Consider the following 21,643-nt stretch of genomic DNA (forward strand, 5'->3'; position numbering starts at 1 on the left):
CTCAGCAGGAAAGCATATTTCCCAAAATATCAAACCTTTCCTTTCAGATAATTGATGTATTAATTAGCAAATAATTTCATGTCATAATGCTTGTTTTGAGGCATTAATTAGTACTATCTATAAGCATTGAAAGCTAACACAGCTTCTATTATGCATTATGTCTACACACAGGTAGAGGAAAAACAAGCATATGTGTATGTAGAGATGTGTAGAGACGATGCAAGGGCATCTAAAGCTTTAGCATGCAAGGAGAAGAAGAGTGTAGCAAGGATTATTTCAGTGCAGTGAGCATCTCTGTAATGGTGTTGTAGCCTGTGTGATTATTAGCCCCCGGAGGTCTCCCTCTCTTTGTAAACAGGCTGAGCTAATGAGCCCCACTGGGGTAGAAGATAAAGACAGACGCCCAAATGACAGTCTGAGTGTCGAGCTCAAGCGACTCTCACATTCCCTCACATCCTTTATTCACCACAATCAAAGCAGCCTCATGCTCGCATCCTGATCACACCTAATGACAGAAATAACACTCTTTAATCCAAGTGTTTAATAAAAACCCATATAAATCAGGAAAAGTTACAAAGAATAGGTGGACAAAATCCAAAAGCGCATGCAATTACGTCTGCGAAAGAGTGTTCAAGTTCGTAACTCAATAGATGATGTAATCCTAATCAATAGTGCTTTTTATGTTGCAGCAGACAATGCTCTCATAGCTTCACAATGTTATTATGGCTCAAATGTATCAAGAGAATACTGATAGACCAAAGTCATTGATTACAGAAGTAGACAGATACATTTTCAGCTGCAAGTCTGATTCACTGGTGGAATGATCTCACTGTTAAAGCAACGGAAACCAATAGTAATTCCCTTTTATTTATTTATGATCAATGCATACGTAGAATAAATGAGATGAATGAAACGATGGCAACAACAGTAAGTTTGCGATAGGGATGCAAATTGTCTCATTGAAATGAGTTAACTTTCAATGCTATCAGTGTGATGCAAATGTTTATAATAAAAGGGAAATCGAAAACATACAGTTAAGTCTTGCAGTGCAGTTTTCATCAGCCCAAGTTACATTTATATCAGAGGGAATTTAAAATTTTGCCTTTAGATCTCCATCAATAAGATCACGCTTTTGCTCTTTTTAGTTTAGTTTCCTGGTCAGTTAATAACCCTTTTTACAGTTTTCCCCCCTTTTCCTTTAAATAGCTTTAAAGAGGATGTATCATGCACATTCCCAGGTCTATATTCATAATCTGGGGCTTTACTGGTATATCTTTGCAGTTACAGTTCAAATAATTCCTTATTTAGGATATATACTAGCTCTTTAAGCAGCCCCTTAGTTCAGCCTCTGTCTGAAACAGGCCGTTTTAGCTCCTGTCTCTTTAAGGCCCCCCTCCCGATTAGCCTGCTCTGTTCTGATTGGTCAGCTTCCTGAAGCTGCCCCTCTGCCGGATCTGGAGGCTACGTAAACAAACAGTAACAAACAAACATTTCACTTCTTTTTCTTGTTCTTTACTTGAAATAGAAACTTCTCAAATATATCCGTACATGTTCGAGCCCAAATCCGATCCAAATTATTCGAGTGGACAACAGCAACAACCTTAGCAACAAAGGCTACGGAAAAGACGGCCGTGACGTCATCACGAGGAGGAAGTAGAGGTAACTTTGCAAATGAAACATTCAAAGCAGGCTGAAGTGGACCAATCAGCATCCTATGAGGATTCTCGTGTAATCTTGTGATCTCATGAATCCAGCTGCCTCGCAAGGTAAAACGGAGATAGACAGATGGTTAATCCAATCACTTGCCAAGTATTTTCTGGGAGCGCCTGCCCTTTTCTAAAACAGTTTCCAAGGACGACTTCTCAGATGGTTCTGTGTAACAAACCATCTGACGCCTCAGGTTATAAAAGCTCTGCACACACACAGAAGTAATATCAGCTAAATGTTCTTAAAATATTAAAAGCAAAAATACTCATGCAGAGCAATGGGCCCAATGAGTGTTACATTGTATATAACTGGATTATTAATACTGTTACATTGCAATGTATGTACACTTTTATTGTTGTAGATTGTCAAGTTGGAGCCAACTTTAAAATAAAGTGGATGTGTGGATATTTGGCAGCAATGTTTATACTGAGTTAGGTTTCAAGGGTTTTAAGAAAGGTATCTCTAACTCAGTAACTTTATTTATATAACATCTTTTGAGAGCAGAGACATCACAGAGTGCTTCAGAGAATTAATAAAGCATACACATACAGACAGACATAAATCACAATAAAAAACAATATTAAATAGAAAAATTAAACAAAGGCAGGTCTAAACAAATGGGTTTTGAGCTTCTTTTTAAAAAGGTGTCCACAGAGTCCACAGACCTCCATAAGTTTTAAGCCAAGATCAAGGAGCAACCAGCAAACCCTGATCAGAGGACCATAGAGGACCTTCCAAAACGTATGACCAGATGTTTATAAAATTGTACAGTACAGATGGGCCACTTTGGGTCACGAAACAATTGATTATATTTTGATGGGGATGAAGATCTGGGATTTCTGCCATTAGACAATTATCATTTGTCAGCTGTAGTTATGAAACTAATGGATGCAGAGCTCCGAGCAAATCCTGAGGGTATATTTACAGGATCATAAAATCGATTCCCTCAAACTTGAAGTGACAGAAATAATGCCTGCAGTTGTTAACTGCGAGCTGAGGAAGTGTTTAGCTTTGGTGCATGGTCATAGTTTATTTTTGTTGGCTCTGTCATTGTGTTGGCTCTGTCGGTATTACATATGTGTTCCACTCCACTGTCAACAGACTGTTAAGTACAATAATTTAGGAGTGATGTAGCCAACGGGCAGAAACACATGCTATCAACAAATCCAATCATGCTACAGTAGGAAGCAGAAAAATGAAAAGAAAATTTGCTAACTGCTGAAAGAGGAGAATATGATTTGGGAAGAGACTCACCTTGCATTTGCCAGACTTTAAGAGGCGCCATTTCATTGGTGCTTTCTACTAAATGCTTCCTCAACTCTTTTAACTGCTCTTTCACCTCTGGGTAAAGGGTCCTGGAGAGAGAAAGACAGACGAAACAAAGAGTAAGTGCATCAGCTAAATGCCTAAATTTCTAATACAGAGATAGAAGTCAGATTCACAGATTCATGTATTTTCAGGTTAGTTTATCAGAGAGGTTTATGGTTGGTGCTTTGAGGGAGGAAACTGCAGAGGAAAAAACACTTGGCTCGTGTGAGCGTGGTGCAGTACCTGGAGGTAATCCAAGCTCTGAATTTTTATCATGGGCTGACACAGAGTCACTCACTTCAGTTTGCCAAAAAGGAATCCCTGGACCTCGTCCACTGGATCATTCTCTCCGATCACTGTAGCGTTCACCTCCGCCCCTGAAACCACAATCAATTACCTCGTTATTCACATCAGGACTCCTCTGGGATTACGCCATGCGTGTATCGACAGTGTGTATTCCTGTGTGTGCACCTTGGACTTGTGTGTCATCCTTTGCCTTGTACTCCTGGCTTTTGATGGCCAGCTCCACTCCGTACCCAGACAGATGGACTTTCTTTCCGCTTGGATTCTGGAGGGGGGGGGGGGGGGGAGAGGAGGCATTATAAAAAAGGTGAGAGGCAGAAGTTAGTGGTCCCTATCACGAATGTGTCGGATCTCTTGATGAGTCTTGACATGCCACTTGAGGATGTCTTCAGCGAGGGCCTAAATGCATTCAACGAGGAACTGGCAGTAGCAGTTAAGACAGTCATTTTGTTGCAGCTGCACTGATTGCAAATTTCACATTGCTTCCAATCCATACACAACTAAGTACACTGAAAAAATGTTGCCCAAGTGGCTTCTGTAGTTGTAAAAGCCTCTGTTAACTTCTTTTTCTTCATCTGTGTTGAGCAAACACAATCACTCTTGCAGCATAAAAAACGATAAACACGTTCATGCTGACTTTTTTTTTCTTGACAGCTTCCAAGTACAGACAACCAGCTGTTGCTTGCTAAGTGCCGGAGACATTAACTGTCCTCTGATTGGCCTCTGAGCTTTGAAGTAAAAAAAAAAAGTTACAACCTCTTCAGTGTGCAGGACTTCCTGCCTAACAAGACAGATGGTGAGAATAATTTAGCATAATTACAGGGAAAACTTATCAGCTATATTTGCATGTGAGGGAAGAAGCAATTCGACCTCAACTTGACATGGTAAATTGGAGGAGCACTTTTCATCCCAGGTGTAAATGAGAAGCTCAATTAAACTGCAGAGTTTTTTTTTTTTTAAAGATAAGGATATGTGAAAACACAAGTGCTTTTAAATCATCATCTTACTTTGTGTTCACTAACAGCTACATACAATATATTCACACATAGGAGTTAACAATCTCTACTTAAGGGCCACTATGATAGCAGTTGTGAAGGGAGAGGACAGTGTTCACTTTGACTTGAGTGTGTGTGTTGACTTTTTGCTTATTATTAATTGACAAATTAATCAATTTCAATACATGTCCCTCTTTTACCACTTGCATGCATGTGTATCAATGTATTATATATTCAATATGTGAGCAAACTCCATCCTCTGATGAAGATCATGAGACACAGCTGTAAGCTCAGGCAAAACCTAGTAAGTGAACCTAACTATTCAATATATATTGTATAAATACTGTATATATGATATGTATAGTCTACATTATATCTACTATCTAGTAAAACTGTTCAGGTGACTCATTCTGAACTGTGAACTGTTTCTGTATTCATCATTCATATGTACAGTTAATCTTATTCTTGGGAATGTGAGAAACACCTACAGCCAGGTAATGACGGAGCACGTAAGTCACCAGGCCTTCGTTGACTTTGGGTAATATGACTTGGTGAAGCCTCTGGAAATCTGGTTTTCCTAACTCGCCGTACAGAATGACAACAGGAGCGTCTGGATTTGATCCTGGGTATTTGTGATCACCTTTGAAAAGGTATGGCTTCGGCCTGAAAGAGAGAGACAAGTCAATCATGAGGACCAGTCCTTATTCTAATGAGTCTAATGATTCATATTGTCATCCTGTCTCACTTCTTTCTCTCTTTAGTTACCTCTGCGGTGCTGTTTTCAGCAGTGCTGCTAAACTTTCTGTATCACACGTCTTCTCTCCATGGACGCTAACAAAGGCTGAGCAGCCAGAGGGAGGAGGCTCATTGGACGCTATCTAAAAAGGTGAAGAACAACAGGATCGTCACACACAAAAACACATACAGAGGAATATGAGCTCCCCTAACCCACATACACACACACAAACTCATGTCATCTACACTGGTACCTGTTGGAAGGAGTGTACTGTCGCAGAGTAGGCTCTCAGGGAGAGAGCGAACTTCAGCATGTTCACCTGGACGGAGCTGAGCAAGGCACCAGCTTTCTTCACGATCAAGTCATAGTAGGCCTGATCTGTGTCTGCATAAGTCAAGAAGCAAACACAGACAGAAGAAAAGTTCTTTAACATGTTTTCTCTCTATTTAGCTGTTAAAAACTGCTTCTTTAACTCTGTCACAGGAGTTATGCTTTAACTGCTTTAACACAGGCACATGAACAGAACAAAAAAAATACAGTTTGCAGCTCTATTCTATCATGTTGCTGCTTGCATAAGTGTTTGGACAAAACACTGACACTGCAAATGCTGCCAAGAGGCTTGCATGCACATCATAAATTCAGTCGCTCATAGCACAGAGACTAAAAGTGAAAACTGGTCTACTGCTGCCGGCTGCAGCAGCTTCACCCTACCATCATGCTCTCCTTCTATGTTCTGATTGGCCTCCACAAAGTCCCAGAACTTCTCCTGGCTCTCCTCTGCCAGGAACTCACTGAGGAAGGAGATGATGAAGGTGGCAATGGTAGAGAAGGACAGAAGAGAAAGACTATGTCAACTCAAAGTGTAAATGCTTAAATCCTTATTACATAACAGTTAAAAGGCTGTTGAATAATTAATAAACTTGAAAAAAAAGAGAATTTCTGTAGAAAAGTCAGAGCTCAGGGTCGACAGTACAGCATTTAAAGCCTTTATGTATTCAGTGTCTTGCTCAAGGACGGACAGAAGTTTAAACTCACTTAGAGGACAGTCTCAGTAATGACCCAACCAGCCTTCAGGACATTGATTTACCTGTTATCTGCTACCGAAATGTAATGTCTTATGTAACGCGGCCAAAAGGCTGCAACTGTTCGGAGCCGTGTTGTACCTGGCCTCGAGCAGCAGAGGAGTGTCAGTCCATTTGGTTGTGAGTGTGGTAGTGACGGCTTTGGAGTCCGCACCCCCCGACACTGTAGAGAGCAGCGACAGCAGCAGGACCCATAGAAGCCACATCCTCAAGCCTACACCTGATAGACAGATCGAAAGTAAAATTATGTGGTAAATGAGATGAATAATAATTGTGGGTATGACAAAAAAAAAAAATCAGAGAAGGAAAGTGTGTTACAAAGACAGAAAGGAGAGTGCAATCTCAGTTTGCATCATGGGTGACACATCTTAAAATACAGGTGTGAATACATCCAAAGCTGAGGGAATACATGGATCCAATAAGCCAATCCGCAAGTAAGTGTGAACCCCAGTGAGAGATCATTATTCACTTTTTTTTTTAGCATACTGAATATTATCATTCAACACATTTCTGTAGTCATAATTAACAATTCTAGGCAGGTGGTCGGTAAAAATGAACAAAATGAGAAAGTTTTTGCTTTGTACATTCAAGGAGTTAGGCCTATATGATCAGTTATATAATCATCATTTTATGTGTAATCAATTAATCATGAAAATAACTGGCAGATTGATCAATAATAAAAATAATCGTTAGCTGCAGCCATAAATTCATATTTCAAGTTCTTGGACATTGTTGCACTTTATTTTAGTGTAAATTCATTTTTGAAGTGTTAGGTATGGGCCGACCTTTGCATCTGATCACAGGAGAGACTTTTGAAATCTTTTATGATGCAAGGTGTGAAGTGCAATCCATCTTAGCTGAATCTAGACAAGACTAGACTGCCGCTGCATAGCCTCAGGGCCACAGATTCTCATGTTGACTGTGTGTGTGTGTGTGTACAGATTTTGGTAATTTGATTAATTACAAATTTGTCAGGAATTTAACACCACCTAAGCACGATATCAACAAAGGCAGGTTCTGAATTATTTCATAATGCCATCCCCAATATTAAACTCTCCAATATTTCACAAACATGCAAAGATTAAAGATGAGTTCTTTGTTTTTTCTTCTTTCCTACCAAATCTGTCCTCTCAAGACCCCTCAGATTTATCTCATGACCCTCACAAAGCAGTTCAAACTAGCTCCAACAATAAAATGCTGTTTCTGCATTGACTCATCAATATTAACTATGCACTTTGTTGTGTAATCAGCCCGTTTTCCTGCAAAATTAGTACTTTTACTTCACTTTAAGTACTTTTACTTAAGTAGAATTTTAAATGCAGGATTTTTACTTGTAGTGAAGTATTTTTACATTGCTGTATTGGTACTTTTACTTAAGTAAAGGATCTGAGTACTTCTTCCACCACTGGCCCTGTGTCTAAATCATGTTTGAAGACCTCTGAAGAGAGTCTGAGTGAGTTCAGAGAGAAAGAGAGCCAGAATAATAAAGAGGTAAGTCCTTAGAGACCTGTCCTTAGAGGTAAGGACAGGTCTGAAGCTTATATGAGGCTTCAGCAGTCTGAGATAGTCATATCAAGTGGATATCTGCCACATTTACAGTCTTTCTAGCATAAAATCCCCTACTTTGTGTTTCCCTGTTGAGCTGCAGTGGAAAAACAGTAACAAAACGGGGAACTTTTGCACAAAAAAGACTGTAGCGTTGAAAGTTATCTACTTGATTTGACTCATTTGGATGGCTGAAGCTTCAAATTAGCTTCAGATAAACTTTTAAATACACTTTTGCACAGATGAAGCTTTGTTGTGGATTTTGTCCCCCATCACTTACATTGAAAGTGCATTATGAAGGGATCTTCTAATGTGAACAGGAGGAATGATTACTGCAAGAAGACAACTATTTTCATGTTCATGTGGACACCAGACTGTTGTTTGAAGACAGACTTGAAAAACAGTGATCCCATCCTTTATCACCATATTATAGATAGTTACAGGATTTCACTAGTAAACAAAAAGCTCTGTGATTTCTGTCCAATAGGAAAGTTCAGCGTGGATCCTCCAACCAATGAGCGCTCAGTTTGGACATCCGGACTGTATTAAAGACAATTATAAGCATAATCTTTCTGCTAATCTGTAAAAACCGTATTATATATTACATTATTAGTGGTCTAAACTATTGTGATATATGTTACAGTTACATCCGGAACCCGTCATCAGTCTGTTAACTGACGGCGAGCTGATGCTACAGTAGCTAGCTCAGTGAACTAGCATTAAAACGACTTAATTTTACATGTTTCGACTTACTCACAGTGCGCTAAAGATGCAGAATCTAAAATAACACTAATAACCAGCAGTGCATACAGTCGGTTGTGGTTTCATCACATAAAAAATGAATGATATATTCTCACCGGAGCCGGCTCCGGAGCTTCCTGCATTCATGATCCGCTGGGAGTGGGTGGGTCCTGTCAGTCAAAGTAGGTTACCGCAAATGTTGCCTGTTCAAAATTACTCAAAATCCCTCCGTGAAATAAAAACGTGACGTGAACACAAAATATCTAATTTCTCTCTGAAAGATAATTAGAAATTGAAGTGTGGGGAAACTGAACCTGATATAGCAATTATCTTTGCTGCCTAACCCCTTCCTCCCAAACTAAAAACACACAATTAAACTTATATATTACAGACTGACACCTGTGGGGGGGAAAAAACAAAAACGAAACATAACAATCCTACCACAGATCATATACTGAAAAGGAATACATTTTTTGGCAATGTTTTTGCACAAACCTTCCCTATCTTATAATTGTACAATGATATTCTTTTTTGAAAGGTGGGTGGGCTCATCATAAAAACTATTTGGACAAATATAAGCCTATCAGTTAACATACAAAACTACATAATAAACACAGTAAATAAAATAAAAATAACAAAACAACATAGCTATGATTAATGATTGATTAAGCAACAAAACAACATTAAAAATTAAACAACGATTAATCAATTAATCATTTGATCTATAAAGTGTCAGAAAATGGTGGGAAAATGTCCATCACTTTTTCCCAAAGCCCAAGACGACTTCTTCAAACGTCCTGTTTTGTCAACAACAGTCCACAACCCAAAGATAATCAGTTTACTAGAGAACTATAGAAACCAGAAAATATTCACATTTAACAGAAATTTGGCATTTTTTTTCTTAATAAATTGCTCAAAACCAATTAATTGTTGCAGCTTTAATAAAATGTGTGATCTATCATAAAACTCACCCTAAACATAGTATAAATTGTGCTCTTCTACTGGTTTTGGACAGTATGATCAATATTTTCCAGCATGAACAACAGTGTCTGGCTACAAATTTGAGAAAATGTTATTTTATGGAATTGGTCCATCACACCTTCATTATTTTCTGGCTCCATGGATTCACAGAATAAAAAAAAAAAACAACCAAATGAGTTTTATCTGAGAGCAAGCTCTCTATATGTAAATGTATCCTTGTAAAATCACTGTGGATGCTGTTATTGAGCTTTAATGTTATTCTATTATTCACTGTCTACAGTGCAGGATTATACTAAAGTTGATCTGCTGTTGATCTAAATAAAAGACTTATTAAAACTCACATATTATTATAATATATGGAATATAGTGAGTCTGTGGGAAGCCGGACAGTAAATATAAGTGGTATGTGTGTGCATGCATGTTTGCATTCTTATGTACAATACTGTGTAAAAGTTTTAGGTACTTTAGAGGTTTAGATTCTTCTCCATAATGCAATACCATCAAAAAGGCATCTGATCGGTCCCAAATTTATTCTGCAGCATTGACAACAACCCCAAACATACAGCCAGAGTCATAAAGAACCATCTTCATCGACAAGAAGAACAAGGAGTCCTGCAACAGATGGTACGGCCCCCGCAGAGCCCTGATCTCAACATCATAGAGTCAGTGTGGGATTACATGAAGAGGCAGAAGCAACTGAGACATCTAAATCCACAAAAGAACTGTGGCAATTTCTCCAAGATGCAGGAACAACCGACCTGCCAAGTACCTTCAAAACCTGTGTGCAGGTGTACCGAGAAGAACTGCTGCTGTTTCAAAGGCAAAGTGTGCTCACAGCAAATACTGATTTCATTTAGGTTTCCTCTGTTTACTGCACTTTGTATGAAGTTGATTGATAAATAAAAACTATTCATGACATTGTTTCTTGAAAGCATCCTAAAACTTAACTTTTAGTGCCTAAAACTTTTGCACAGTACTGCATGTAGGGGAGACCAGGGACAGTTGTAACATGGGATGGTTGTAACACACCTTGAATTCCTCCAATCAGAAACAAGCTACAGTGATTACAATCACTCTGTACATGCTCAGTTAGATTGTCCTCTTGCTTACAAAAAAGGAGCCACATTTGAAACTCCCAGAGAAAGTTACCAGCAAAAGTGGGTTTTTTTGAGGTAAAAATTTAACTTTTCTATCAGATGTATTTTTTTGATTCTGTCCTGAGATCAAATGTCTAGGAATCCAAACAAGTATTATTAGAATCACTGTTTTGTAAGTTAAACATAGAAATGGCTAACATGTGTCAAACTAGCAGTCAAGCTAGTTCACATGAGGTGAAAACATGTTTGGTGATACTGGGACGGTTGTAACGCCTTGTTACAATCATCCCTGAATCAAGTTTCATTTATATTTTAAAAACCTAAAGGCCTACATAAACTAGATAGATAGATAGATGGTGGCCAAATCATATGGCATTTGCTATGTGACCCTGTACTGAATGTTGTCTTCAAACTAATTAATTTTGATTTCATGTTTAAACTTTTCTGAGGATGTGTGTTCCACCCATTAAATAATTTTCTTGCATTGTAATTTGATGGCTTCCCCTCTTTTTTGTAGTGTGAAAAAAGGTATTCATTATTTTTAAGAAAGAAATGAATAGTCACAATAACATGAATGATAAATAATCTTTTTCATTTTGAGTATTTGATTGATTAATTGTGTATATTTTTGACATGTTGCAAATATCCCTGGCATGTGTAACAACTGTCCCTGTACACTGGAACAGTTGTAACAGTGGAGTGACTGTATTTAAATCAATTTTGCAACCTGTATATATTTCATAAAACCACTTCAATACATTGTTTCAGTAGTTGACAGATTGCAGTTTATAATATAGCAAATGGACTGTTCCAGTTCCAATGGTTTTTGATTTATTAGGAAAATCGCAAAAAGTGTTACAACTGTCCCTGGTCTCCCCTACATATGCTCTTGAGGGTCTTTTTTGTATATGTATTATTATTCTTACAATTTTCATATTACAGAAGTTTTGTATTTGGTTATATTTCAAAATCCATAAAATATTAATTGTAAAAAGCTGAGCTATAGAGATGATTATGATTAATAATATGTATACAATTTAAGGGGCGATTTGCCCTTTAAAAGGAGGACGCAGAAGAATAATGATGTTTGTTCTTGTCCCTTTTCATGTGTTACTGCACTGTGTAACAGATGCAAAGGGACAAGCACTAACATGTACATGAGTGTAGAGGTCCCTTGCTAATTTTACACCAGGCACTGTTAAGGTGACCCGTATATATATCTGGGACTTGATTCGAGAAAACTGCACTTATTAATTTGAAAAGCGGCTCATGGAAATGAGGTTTGCTTTATGCATGGTGTGATAGCCATGGGAAATAAATCCTGTATTTATAATAAGCCAAAGCTGTCCCTTTGGTTAGCACTATTTGTTATGTGGTAATGAAAAAGCAGAGAAACTGAAATCCCTCTCATTTTACAAGAGGCACCTGGGATTCCTGGAGTTCATTTTTTGTGAAACTTTAGTTTCTCTGATAGGCTGTATCTTTCGGATAGACCGTCCCTTTGGGGCAGATTGGTAAAACGTGCAAGGCCCCTGTCTACCTGTTGTGTGGTCTTGATAAAAAGAAGATGAAAGGTACAGAGACACTGTCCCAGGGTGTAGAGACATGGGTCTTGCTTTTTCATTTTCTCGCTCTGCAGCCTAAATTAAATTGGACAGCTGATCCTCCAGAGGGAGCAGTTCCAGGGTTTGATTTAACATTATATAAAAAGCAGTGACATTAATTATCCTGTTGGATTTGACCTTCACTTTGAAGTGCACGTGCAGATACCTCACACTTGTAGATGCACACACACGCACGCACACACACACACACAGTAGCTCTAAAATAATCTGTATCCCTGTGAGGACTGGTCAAAGTGTCCACACAAGTATAGCTAAACATGGCTTCACACACATACACACACACACACACATGCTACCCACAGGGCCTTTTGTCTGTCAAGAAGGTGACATCTTCAGATGAATTATGGGAGATGGCTGTCATCTTCTCCGGGGTCACATACGAAATGGCGAACCCGGGGTGTGGGCTCCCTCTCCTCACACTATCACACGTCAGCCATTTTAGAGGTTGAAAGCCTCAACAGGGGACCAAAACGACCTCAATTAAACCTCCATTAATATTAATACATTTTGTCGTTTCACGTGAGTTGCCGCTAATTAAATGTGTCCCTGACTGTATAATGGGGGTCAGCCGGGGTCTCCTACATGAAGCTAATTCACCACATTACAGCCAACAAACACAGGGCTCATATGTTAAATACAGATAGAGAAGGGGGACAGTCTTGGTTACCTTGGCAACACTGTTTATTCAGCAAAAAGAGAACTTTTAAATTAGTAGCAGGCACTTTTTTTTTTGTGCGCAGCAACATTTACGATTTTCATTTTTTACGTCCTCTTGCGTGAGCATGTGTCACTTGATGTGTGTAAAGCGAATATATTACCCCTATAACAGCTTTAGAGTTCATGTTTGGCCCTGACCCAGGGTTGTATCCCGCTACATTTCTCCAACATCAACATTTATGTAGAGGTTAATAAGTTTGCAGCGGATCAGCTCTTTATGAGCTCCTGGGCCACAGCTCGCACAGCTCCACCTGCACACACACCAACATAATAAAAAACACTTTTTTTTTTTTTAGACCATAATGGGATTGTGGGATTCCTCCCACTTGTGTCAGTCTGTAAGAGCTCCGGAGCAGCGTGCTGCCTGGGAGGTTGGATTCTGCGGGTCAATCCTTTAATATCATGAGGGATGATTTGGTGTTGACCTGGGAGATTAGCCAAACCCGGAGTGGAAGGTCAGATAACGGCCCCAGATGTCCAATCTAATCATATTTATTTCATTGCTGGAGGAAAAATGTGCACTCCCGCACTGGATTGCACTTTCTCACTGCCCCTGTGCATTCGCTTTTTGACAAAACAGGGTATTGAAACTCTGCAAATTGTTTGTGTACAGAGATTTATCCACATTGTATGTTTGACGATGAAGGTCTAAGCCATGCCACTGCTGGAAAAGACTCAACCAGAGACAAAAAAGACCAACTCCATCGTGACCGTCGCCAGCGCCAATAGGGCAATCCTCCAGAACTACAATAGCCTGGCTGTGATGCATGCAAGGGAGGCACTCACTATGAACTTATCTGCAGAATTCCACGCTGAAAATAAGCGATAATAATGCCAGAGCTTCTTTGTTTGCATGAAAGAAGCATGGGACCAGCAATGAGGAGCTGCAGCCAGTTTGACCTCCTAATAATGGACTGCAGCCAGAGCCCATACAATCGCTCAGAGCCTGACTCCCACTGCAGGAGCGAGCAAGCACTTTCTCTCAAACACTCGCATGCACACATTCAGCTAAACAAAAGCTGTCCATCCCTCTGCAGTATCTGAGCCATTATTGTTTGTTTAGTCCAGCTGCACTTGAAATGACAGTGACCCAGAGCTACGGGGAGGATTAAAGACTGCGTTCAGTCCAATACACCATGTACCAGCTGCCAGAGAGGCTGCACAGTCTTCCCTTTCTCCCCTGCTCCCCCTCATTTCCCTCTCAGTCTCTGTTCATATGTCAGGCACAAAAACATCCTCTCTTTCCTCCTGTCTTACATAAAGGCCCTCTCTGATTCCTCAGCTCTCCCCGTCTCCCTTACACTCTCACTCTGGTTGGTGCTGTCTGCCCGCTCTGATCTCCCTCCAGCCAATTGCCTCTGCCCCTCGCTGTCCAGGCAAATTATTTTTCTGCCCTGCCGCAGGGGGGTCAAAGTTAAGCTCACCGGGCTGTCGATGAGAAAGGGCGAAGGCCTGTGCTCAGCCAAGGACAGGGAATTATATTTATACCGGCCCTCAGTATCTGTCCCTGCTTGCCAAACGCCTACCTGCCAAAGCAGAGGAAGAAGCATATTTGTGTGCATATACGTGTGTTAGAGTGTCTGTAGATTGAATTAGGCTGTAGATCACTGTTGACAGGGCTGAGGCTGTCATTAGGGGGGTGAGGGTGGGGGGGCAGGCTGCTTTATGGGGTCACGGTCCTGTGGTTAGTGTAGGCGAATGCTGGAGATGTCCTCATATTATAGATTGGCCTGCGGATGGACGTGCAGAAACCTGGAGAGCAAAGCTCCCACACAAAAAGTGTCTTACATTAATATTGGCATTGTTGGAAGAAGTACTCAGATCTTTTACTTATGAAAAAGTAGCAATACCATAATCAGAAAAATACTCAATTACAAGTAAAAATCTTGCATTCAAAATCTTACTTAAGTAACTTTTGGATAGTGTAATCTATAATAATGCATATATAACAAACTGATATGTTTTACATAAAATTTATGAATCTGAAAAGTAACTATGGCTGTGAAATGAAATGTAGTGGAGTAAAAACTAAAATATTTCCCTCTGAAATGTAGTGTGATTACCTCAAAATTGTACTTACATACAGTATTTGAGTGAATGGACTTAGTAAATCTTACCTTCCACCACTGAATATTGGCTTCATATCAAGTTCAGTGCCTTAGATGTAATTTGTATCAAAAAAAAGTGAAAGGGGAGAGTGTTTTTTTTTTGCAGGTGTGTGCATGATGAGTGACAGAGTGGGAAGCATCAATAATGACATGCAGTGACAACAACAACACAGTCAGATCTGTAAAAATGAAATATTTTAATTGGTGGCTTGATGATTCATTTTTGCAATCATAAGAAACAAACCCAGAATGATGCATACAGAAGGAGCCAGAGACAAACTGCACACCAACCCAAAAAAAAACAACAAAAAAACAAAAAAACAGATCTTTATCACACTCTCTTTAAAACATCTTTTGAAGAAAAAAAAAAAAAAAAAAGAGGATGATGCTAGCGACACCTGGGTTGCTTCATTGTCACAAAAGGAAAACGTTGTTAAGATATCAGATAAACATGATGAGACATAAAATATTTGAGTATAGCTTTATAGCATCAATTTCTGGAATCATTACTTCAGTGAAAAGGATTCAGTTTTCTTTCAGTTCAGGTACAGAGGGATTATTTTTGAGGACTGCTTCAAGTCTGATGGTCACTTGAAGGTTCATCACAGAAACTTGAAGGCTGAAGAAAAAAAAAAAAAACACTCAAAGAGGAGAACACAGCACTGTTCTTCAGTTTGGTATTCGGTCCTTAATCACTAATGCAGAACCAGATACTGGTTTGGAGCCCGAACACGGTGTAATGTAAGTCTGACTGGAAAAAAACAAAAAAAAAAACAGGTTGTGGGCAAAATGCCTGGAGCTGCTGTGTTTTTTAAGTCTCCAGTTTCTGCCACGAGAATACAATGAAAGGAAGTTAATACAAAACAAAACAAAACAAAAAAAAAGAGATCTCTCTTTCCTTATCCATTTTCCCTGTTCCTATTGCGATACTTTGAAGGCTACACAAAAAGTAGCATATTGACTCTGGATGTGTCCCAATACCTGTCATCATCCCCCCCTTTTGTTCTTCTCTCTTTCCCCTCTATGAATCATCCCTGATTTGAAAGGAGCTGATAAAAAAAAAAAAAAAAAAAAAAAAAAAAGAGACACACGCTTGGATCCAGGGTGATTAGTTGAAATTTAACAAGGGGGGGGTGGTGGACGGCTAAATTGTCGGTTTCCCCTCCCTTCTTACTTAAAATATCTATTGTTAAGAAAAGGATGCAACATGTTATTTATGTTAATACCAAGGAAGCGCCTGCTGCATGCATCCTCCGATTGCCCCCCGGATGACACCGAACTTGGCCTACATTCAGTTTCATTAAATCGTTCTGTGTCATGTCTTTTCCCCCTTCCTCGCTTTTACATTCTCTTCTCCACCTTCTCATTGTTTTTCCCCTCTTATTGCTCGGATTCTTTGCTTGTAGTTTGGGTTGGGTTTTGGTAGCTTTTTTTATCAAATCCAAATCCATCATTGAATCTAAATCCTTTTGATTCTCTTATCAAATCTAACTGGGTTTAGCTTAGGATATAAATAACTGAAACTCAAAGTTCTGTCATCACCTTTTGTTAGCGCAGGTTCACAACCTAAACTTTTTAAATGTGTCTTTTCACAAGGTACGTGCTCCAAATACTGGAGGTTCAGATACAGAAGGATTAAGTTAAAATATTGCTATGATATACCTTAAAGTTTAACTGAAATTTAAGTTGTGTAATTAGCTAAATCAAGTGTTTAGAAGAATTGCTGCTCTGTTGGTTGGTTGAACTGCAAAAAAAAACACACAGTCCACTCAGTCATAGAGTGGTGTTACAGATGCTTCTTTTCTCTTACAGACAATCTTTGGCTAATGCCGCGTTCACGCCATCTCAGATGAACGGGAAGGGTCGGACAGATTCCCGTGTTGAGGACTTGCGAGCGTTCACTTTAATCTGACAAGTCATGAAGGTTGTATGACAACAGAGTTGGTTGTATGAGGATTTAAAACACTGTGCATTGACAAAGTTACATTGTATCCATTTAGAAGTTCAATTACATTGAATGATGAACTTTGGCTGAAGTGAGGCGTCCATGTTTGCTTGGTTTTCAGGCACTTCTGTATTATTAAGTACGTATTAAGTGCCAAGTCAGATATATTGGAGCTTGCAGAAAGAAATCCCAGTTTCCCCAGTTGTAATTACAACTTGGAGGTTGATATGAACGCTATTTACAAGTTGGAAACTTGTGATTACAGTAACTCCGATATGACATGAACGCGGCATAAATACAGACAACAGCCAGAAGTTTAGTTTTGAGCTGTTACAATGTTAACGTTAATTGGCTACAGCTGATATATAATTTCTCAGAATTGATGTTTGTCTATGCTGTTCGTTGCTAATAAAAACAGGAGCAGATAAAAGATTCAATAATAGAAATCTTTAGAGTAATAATAGAATTAGAGACAAACAAATCTGGGTATTTTGCCAACCAGAAAATGATGTTATGCCAAAATTCTGTGACCTGATTAGGAATTTCAGCTAAATAATCACTGCAGACATTTTTACCCTACTTTATCAGAGTCTTAGTGTTTTGGTTCAGTCACAGATTTGTATTTGATAGCTGTGACTTAATTTTGGTGCATTAACACCATAAAAAAGACCAGAGGGTCAACCAGATATTGACAGGTAAGGTGTGACAATTTCCACTATCACAGCTATCCAAATTATAAAAAAATGTGTCCCTATCTAAATATTATGGAGGCAACATTTTTGGTAACTACCGAACTTATAACTTATATCATATGTTGATATCTGCAGTGGCAATGTAGCTGAAATTCCTAATAGTGTTCATTATGGAGCCGGCTATCAGAATCCAACCCTACTTTTTACTGACAAGAGTGAAGACATGTAACACAGGCAGATTTTTAACAAATACAAAAATCAGAATTTCAGACAATTATAGCAATACAGTCCTCCCACCTGACCACGTCATGGGGGAGGAGACAAGAAAATGGGGAAAGAAAAATATAAATGGTTAAGGAAAGGGCAGAGGAGTGTATTGGCTTGCATCACTGCGGCGGTCACACTGCTGTGACATGCTGTTGGAGGGACTTTTTTTTTTTTGTTTGTTTGTTTTTTTTTTTGTTTTGCCCTGCCCTCCACCACCATAAAAATGGCAAGTTATTATTGGTCATGGAACCAGTCATTCAAAAAACTCGTCAGGCATCCTCTCGCAGTCAGGCACACTATTTACAAAGGCATACACATACGCCAATCAAAGGCATACTGTACATACTATTTACACACATACTGAAACACAGTCATACGCACAGACACACGAGTAGTCAGAGAAAATTACTGTAGTATAATGCAGACATATTATCTGGCAATAATAATGTTGACTATGATCCCAGTACATAGAGGCACTGCTACCTCGCCCTGTCTGTTTCTTCAGGGTAAAACCAAGTGAAATACCAGTCACACTAATGAACTACAGGTCACCAGCACTGTGTGTGCCCTTTCAGCAAGTAGGACAGAAGCTTTTTTTTTTTTTTTGAGACCGCCGCTTTTACAACGCAGCTCTTGGTCAGGAAAAAAACAACAACAAAAAAAAAAAACAAAACCAAAAAAAACACAAAAAAACGAGCAACTGCAAATGCCACCCACTACATTAAGGGCTCACATTGCCATGGTGACCGGTAGTTCCACAACTCCCATCTCGAGCATTTGTCTGAGTTAAGGCTTCCAAAGCGCTTGCCGCTCACACAGCACGGTTCCTGGCAACAACCTGCAGCACACACACACACACACACACACACACACACACTCACACACACACTCACACACACACACACACACACACACACACTCACTCCTCTCCCTCCTTTCCCTGCCTTTGATTTCTTCACACGTACAGTATGTGAGATTCGGGCTCCGTAATTGGCTGTCATTCTCTGCAGGACTGAGACACACAAGAAAAAGGAGAGAAAAGGAGAAATAATGAACTCGTTAAGCGACAGGAGCTTTGGGAACCTTTAACAGAGAAACAGGCCACTTTTTTTCTTTTCCGAGATGCAAGGCTTCAGTAATGGCTATGGTCCATAGTACGTCAATCCAATCCATTAGCTTTGACTTATAAAACAAACAAAAATAAAGAAATAAAGGAATCACTTTTCTTTAGGCAGCATTATTGGTCTCAGTGTTATTACAATTCTGCTTTTAAAAAAGCATAAACACAAAAAAGGAAAAATACAAATGAAATCATCCTAAAATGAGAATGAGACTGTCTGTCACTATTTCATGACCAAAGCATGTTCATGGGTGAAATGGCTGATTTTTTTTTTTTTTTTTTTTTCTAAGCAGAAAGCTTTATTACACAGTCCAACTTTTCTGCGCTTCTTTCTTTTCTTCCTTTCAGGAACAGTCTTTCATGTACTCCCACCTTTTTCTTTGTTCAGCTTCAGCCATTAGCATACTTTCATAGCTTTTCTAGTTCCTTTGAAATTGGAGCACTGTGTCCAGGAAGTAGACTGGTCCTTAGCGAGGATTAATGGGAATTCACAGACTTAATTTTATTTTCTCATGCTCCATATCAGGCCACAGAGAACGAGAGGAATACAGGAGGAGGAGGAGGAGGAGGAGGAAGGGGGGGAGGGAGATGGATGAGATACTCGGTTGTCAGCAACTCTTAAAAATATCTCTCCTCAGCTCAGTCAATAATGATGATGGGAGAGATGGAGAAACTCAGAGGGGGGGAAAAGGGCAAGAGGGTGCTAATAACAACTGGGCAAACCTCAATAACATGAGCTGATGCAATGGACCAAGCCCAGGTCTCCATAGCAACCACTTGGACTCTCATTCCCACAGCCCAACTCTCTGATAATGTCTGTTTGTCAGTTATTTGGGTCTTTGATGCAGGCGCCACTTTCTGTGTAAATATGTGTGTGTATGTGTTTGTGTGTGTGTATTTTTCACATTACATATGCATGTCTGTGCGTTTGTTCTCATTCTGCTGCTACCAGCGGTTGATGATCTGGTTCATGTAGTCCTCAGTGGGAAGCCTGCTGCCCGCCTCCTCCGTTCTGCCTCCCTCCTCACCCTCCTCCTTTTCTCCTTCTCCGTCCTCCAGTGTCGAGACAGCGCTCTGCCTGCTGCGGGAGGGCCAGAGGCTGACGCCCAGGCCTAGGCCCTGGTGGTTCTGCTGCATGTGGTTCTTGATGCGTTGCTGCCGCCTCTCCTGCTGCCTGGTGTACTGGTAGCGCTGCTGGAACAGGTCCCTGGCATAGTCGTACAGCTCCATGTCTAGCTCGTTCAGCTCCTCTATACGCTGGACCTGGAGGAGGAAAAGGGGAGAACATAATGTGTTAACACTGAAACAGGGAGAATGTAGACATGTTAAAGACAGGAAGAAAAGTGGAACCGCAGGAATAAAGAACAGAAATAAAAAGGTGAGAAAAGGTTAAGTTATAACCCTTTTTGACCAAATAGTTCCAGGATTAATGAAACCAAACTTTACAATACAACAATGGCGGATTATAAGAAGACAGCAGCCTTTGAGAAGCAGTTTTCACACATGAGGAAACAACATCATAGAGTCATGTGTTGTTGGTTGTATTTTACTGTGGTGTGACTCTGACGTTTTATTGGATGTGATGACTAAATGAAAAAGACACATGCAGAGTCGGGAAAGGAGACTGAAAACCCCATAATGCCAGTCTCCAAACTAGTCAACCTGGGTTTCTCCGTATTTATCAAGCATATCACAGTCGGAAATCAATCCTAACTAACCAAAAATTCTTAGAGTTCTGCTTTTGTTATCCTACTAGTAAGAGCAAAAGTATGATCAACTTTCTTAACTTATGAAATGACTCCTGTCTCTGCTGATATTCAGGAGAGCTCCACAGGTGTCTTAAATTGTTATGAGTTGCCAGTTATGCAGGCAGGAACATGTGGCCACATATCATAGGAGGGAGAGATATTTATCGATGACAATGAGACTATTCAAAATTTCATTTGGCAACTTTGACTGACCTTTTGAGAGATGTAAAAGAGAACATGCTCTCTCCACAAAAACCTGAGGTCCTCAAAACCTCACAACAACAACAGGGTAAATACAGCCTCGCTTAGCTCCCGTGATTTGGGACTAATTTTATTGTAGGTTAACTTTCAGCACATTTCATTCCAGAGGGAGTCTGAGACGCTTGATAAATAACCGCCAAGATGCTTGTTTTATGGGAATTAATTTCTGCTTTAGTACGTGACTGTGATTAAACTAATAAAGTTTTAATTCTCGCGTTCACTCTTCCATCGCCGCTCCTTCTCTCTCTAATTCTCTCTACCGCCTCTCCCTTTCTCTCTCATTTGCTTGTTCTTTCAGCTCTACTCTCTCACAGTTTAGCTGGAAAGCCTTAACTCAAGTTACTTTTTGAGTGAATAAACTTTAACAGAAATGTCCAGACCTGCAAACTCTGTCCCAATAGTTCCTGAAGCGTTAAAATGAATGAGGACGAGGTGGCACCTATCATAGAGAAACTTAATTTAGCTCCCGGTTCCTCAAAAGGCAGGTCAAGTTCCTGAAAAGGTTCTCGGTCCTCTGGGGAAAGCTCCTGCTGTGGAAAAGCCCTATTACATGACATTTCTACAAGGGCTTTATCTTTACAGGGTCTCTACATGTAGAGCGAACAGAGAACGTGTTGGCAATATGTGGGGCAAGATAACAGGAACGTGTTTGATGTTAACTCGTG

The 21,643-nt window shown here is 39.7% G+C and overlaps 2 protein-coding genes across 2 annotated transcripts in view; both read right to left on the minus strand.

Annotated features, from left to right (window-relative positions):
- Window positions 1-8,630, minus strand: part of uggt1 (UDP-glucose glycoprotein glucosyltransferase 1) — a 33,214-nt gene extending 24,584 nt beyond the window's left edge. The window contains exons 1-9 of the mRNA XM_044375191.1: window positions 8,534-8,630; window positions 6,213-6,351; window positions 5,761-5,840; window positions 5,303-5,433; window positions 5,079-5,191; window positions 4,802-4,976; window positions 3,487-3,583; window positions 3,314-3,392; window positions 2,962-3,062 (exon numbers count right to left, since the gene is read on the minus strand). Of these exons, the coding sequence (XP_044231126.1) occupies window positions 2,962-3,062; window positions 3,314-3,392; window positions 3,487-3,583; window positions 4,802-4,976; window positions 5,079-5,191; window positions 5,303-5,433; window positions 5,761-5,840; window positions 6,213-6,351; window positions 8,534-8,564 (946 nt within the window). The 5' untranslated portion in view covers window positions 8,565-8,630. The remainder of the gene's footprint in view (window positions 1-2,961; window positions 3,063-3,313; window positions 3,393-3,486; window positions 3,584-4,801; window positions 4,977-5,078; window positions 5,192-5,302; window positions 5,434-5,760; window positions 5,841-6,212; window positions 6,352-8,533) is intronic.
- Window positions 8,631-15,123: 6,493 nt separating this feature from the next.
- hs6st1a (heparan sulfate 6-O-sulfotransferase 1a) overlaps window positions 15,124-21,643 on the minus strand; it is a 65,472-nt gene continuing 58,952 nt past the window's right edge. Inside the window, exon 4 of the mRNA XM_044375426.1 lies at window positions 15,124-20,232. Within this exon, the coding sequence (XP_044231361.1) occupies window positions 19,915-20,232 (318 nt within the window). The 3' untranslated portion in view covers window positions 15,124-19,914. The remainder of the gene's footprint in view (window positions 20,233-21,643) is intronic.

This window comes from Thunnus albacares, chromosome 15, assembly GCF_914725855.1.
Source record: "Thunnus albacares chromosome 15, fThuAlb1.1, whole genome shotgun sequence".
Classification (NCBI taxonomy): domain Eukaryota; kingdom Metazoa; phylum Chordata; class Actinopteri; order Scombriformes; family Scombridae; genus Thunnus; species Thunnus albacares.